The 1,897-nt window shown below is 56.8% G+C and overlaps 2 protein-coding genes across 2 annotated transcripts; one reads left to right on the forward strand and one right to left on the reverse strand.

Moving 5' to 3' along the window:
• Nucleotides 1–43: 43 nt before the first annotated feature.
• On the forward strand, nt 44–961 carry PPTG_20361 (hypothetical protein; the record flags this gene model as incomplete). Its single annotated transcript, XM_008919183.1, has 1 exon — nt 44–961. One exon carries the CDS (start codon nt 44–46, stop codon nt 959–961), a length of 918 nt encoding a protein of 305 aa, XP_008917431.1.
• Nucleotides 962–1,139: 178 nt separating this feature from the next.
• Nucleotides 1,140–1,826, reverse strand: PPTG_20362 (hypothetical protein; the record flags this gene model as incomplete). Its single annotated transcript, XM_008919184.1, has 1 exon — nt 1,140–1,826. A coding segment is annotated over one exon (687 nt), but the record flags the coding sequence as incomplete, so codon positions are not given.
• Between the last annotated feature and the right edge of the window lie 71 nt (nt 1,827–1,897).

Below are 1,897 nucleotides of genomic sequence, written 5' to 3' on the forward strand. Positions count from 1 at the left end.
GGCACCAGTTGCCTCATCCGTCTAACGTCAACACCTCAGCAACATGCGTTACGACCAGCAGCCGAATGACACGCGCCCCAGGCTCTACGCGCAGCCTCAGGCTCTACCTGGGGACTACAACCAACTCATGCACACGCAACACAGCGCCCTCAAGTATGAGCCCGGCGCGCCGTACTACCCGCCGGCGGCTGCGCTGCACGTGTCGTCGGATTATCAGCCTCCCGCCAGCAGCCCCGCGTCCTCGGCACACAATAGCGCCAAGCGCTCGCGCGAGGAGCTGAATTTAAAGGAGAAGCAGCGCATGTTCAAGCTGAATGAGCGCATTAACCAGCTCAAGACGCTGCTGGACGAGGCTGGCGTCCAGACCAAGAAGAACAAACAGTCCATTCTGGACAACACGTCGCACTACATTGAGATGTTGCGCGGCGACCTAGTGGTCGCCCAGCAGAAGGCCGAGCGTGCCGAGAAGCAGGCCGAGACCTTCCGGACTCAGACGCACAGAGGCAAAGGTGCAGTCGACAAGGCGGTGACCGGCGTGTTCGAGAAGACCACAACACCTCGGGTGGTCGTGGACATGGACATGAAGACAATCATGTTCAACGCCGCCTTCGTTAAGTATACTGGACTCTCGGAACTCGCGCTGAAGAAGAAAAAGACGCTGCGGCCGTACCTGTGCACGGACCAGGAGAAGTTAGACGCCATCATGACGAAGCTGCGCGAGACGAAGCAGTCCTTGAGTGTGCTGGTGAAGGCGTCCGCTACTGGCAAAGATGAAGTGTCTGTCAACTTGATCGCAGCGGTCGTGACGGGTGACAGCGGCGAAGGTGTGAACGTCGAGTTCAGTCTGATTCCTATGGACGTGCAACAATTACCGCAACAGCGACCAAAGCGACAGAAAACCGAGAATGTTGCAAAAGGTAACAAGGCCAAGGACCAATCTGCTATTTACGTGCAGCTGTAAGCGCAACTGCCGCCCATTGTTGCGTCAACTGAATGGCAAACGTTGCGAAAGTTACGACGTTTGCAAACTTTTCATCGAGCAAAAGAATGGATTTTCCTATTTCGTCGTATTTTATTGTCCTTACTGCAATCTAATACCCATTTTTAGATTTTTTTTTTTTTTTTTTGCGTACGGTGTCCTAAGGTTTCGGCTGGTAGGACGGGAAGTCGTTGTAGCCCTTGCCGCCCAGCGCCGAGTTGTAGTACACCTCGTGTCCAGCTTCAGGCTCCACCGGCCAGTCGTTCTGGAAGCGCTCGGCCAGGTCGGGGTTCGAGATGTACAGCCGTCCGAAGCCCACCATGTCCACAGTTCCCGTGCGAATCGCTCCTTCCGCACGGTCCCGAGTGTAGTTGTTGTTGGCCATGACAATGCCCTTGAATGCCGTCTTGGCATCGAACGCAGTGGTGAGACGGCACTTGTCCGTGAAGCCGAAGCCGAAGCCGTCGAGGATGGCAAGATAACCCAGGCCATACGTACTCAGACGCTCCATAGTGTACTTGAACATCTCGTAGTTGTCCTCGCTGCCCATGCCGGCGAACGCACCGTTAGGCGCAAGACGAACACCGATACGGTGCGCCGGCACGACCGTCTTGACGGCCTCCACGATCTCCATCAGAAGACGCGCCCGGTTCTCGAACGACCCGCCGTACTTATCCGTGCGCTTGTTAGTGACCGACTGCAGGAACTGGTCGATCAGGTAGCCATTGGCGCCGTGGATCTCCACGCCGTCGAAACCGGCCTTCAGTGCCAATTCAGCGCCGTGCCGGTACGACTCCACCACATCGGGGATCTCGTCCGTCTCGAGTGCACGTGGAGTCTCGTAGTCCTGTGATTGGTAGTTCGCATCACGCGTGTGGCCACGTTCAAGACGCAGCGCCGACGCCGACACGATCTCGC

Source organism: Phytophthora parasitica, assembly GCF_000247585.1.
Source record: "Phytophthora parasitica INRA-310 unplaced genomic scaffold supercont2.557, whole genome shotgun sequence".
NCBI classification, from domain to species: Eukaryota; Oomycota; class Peronosporomycetes; order Peronosporales; family Peronosporaceae; genus Phytophthora; species Phytophthora nicotianae.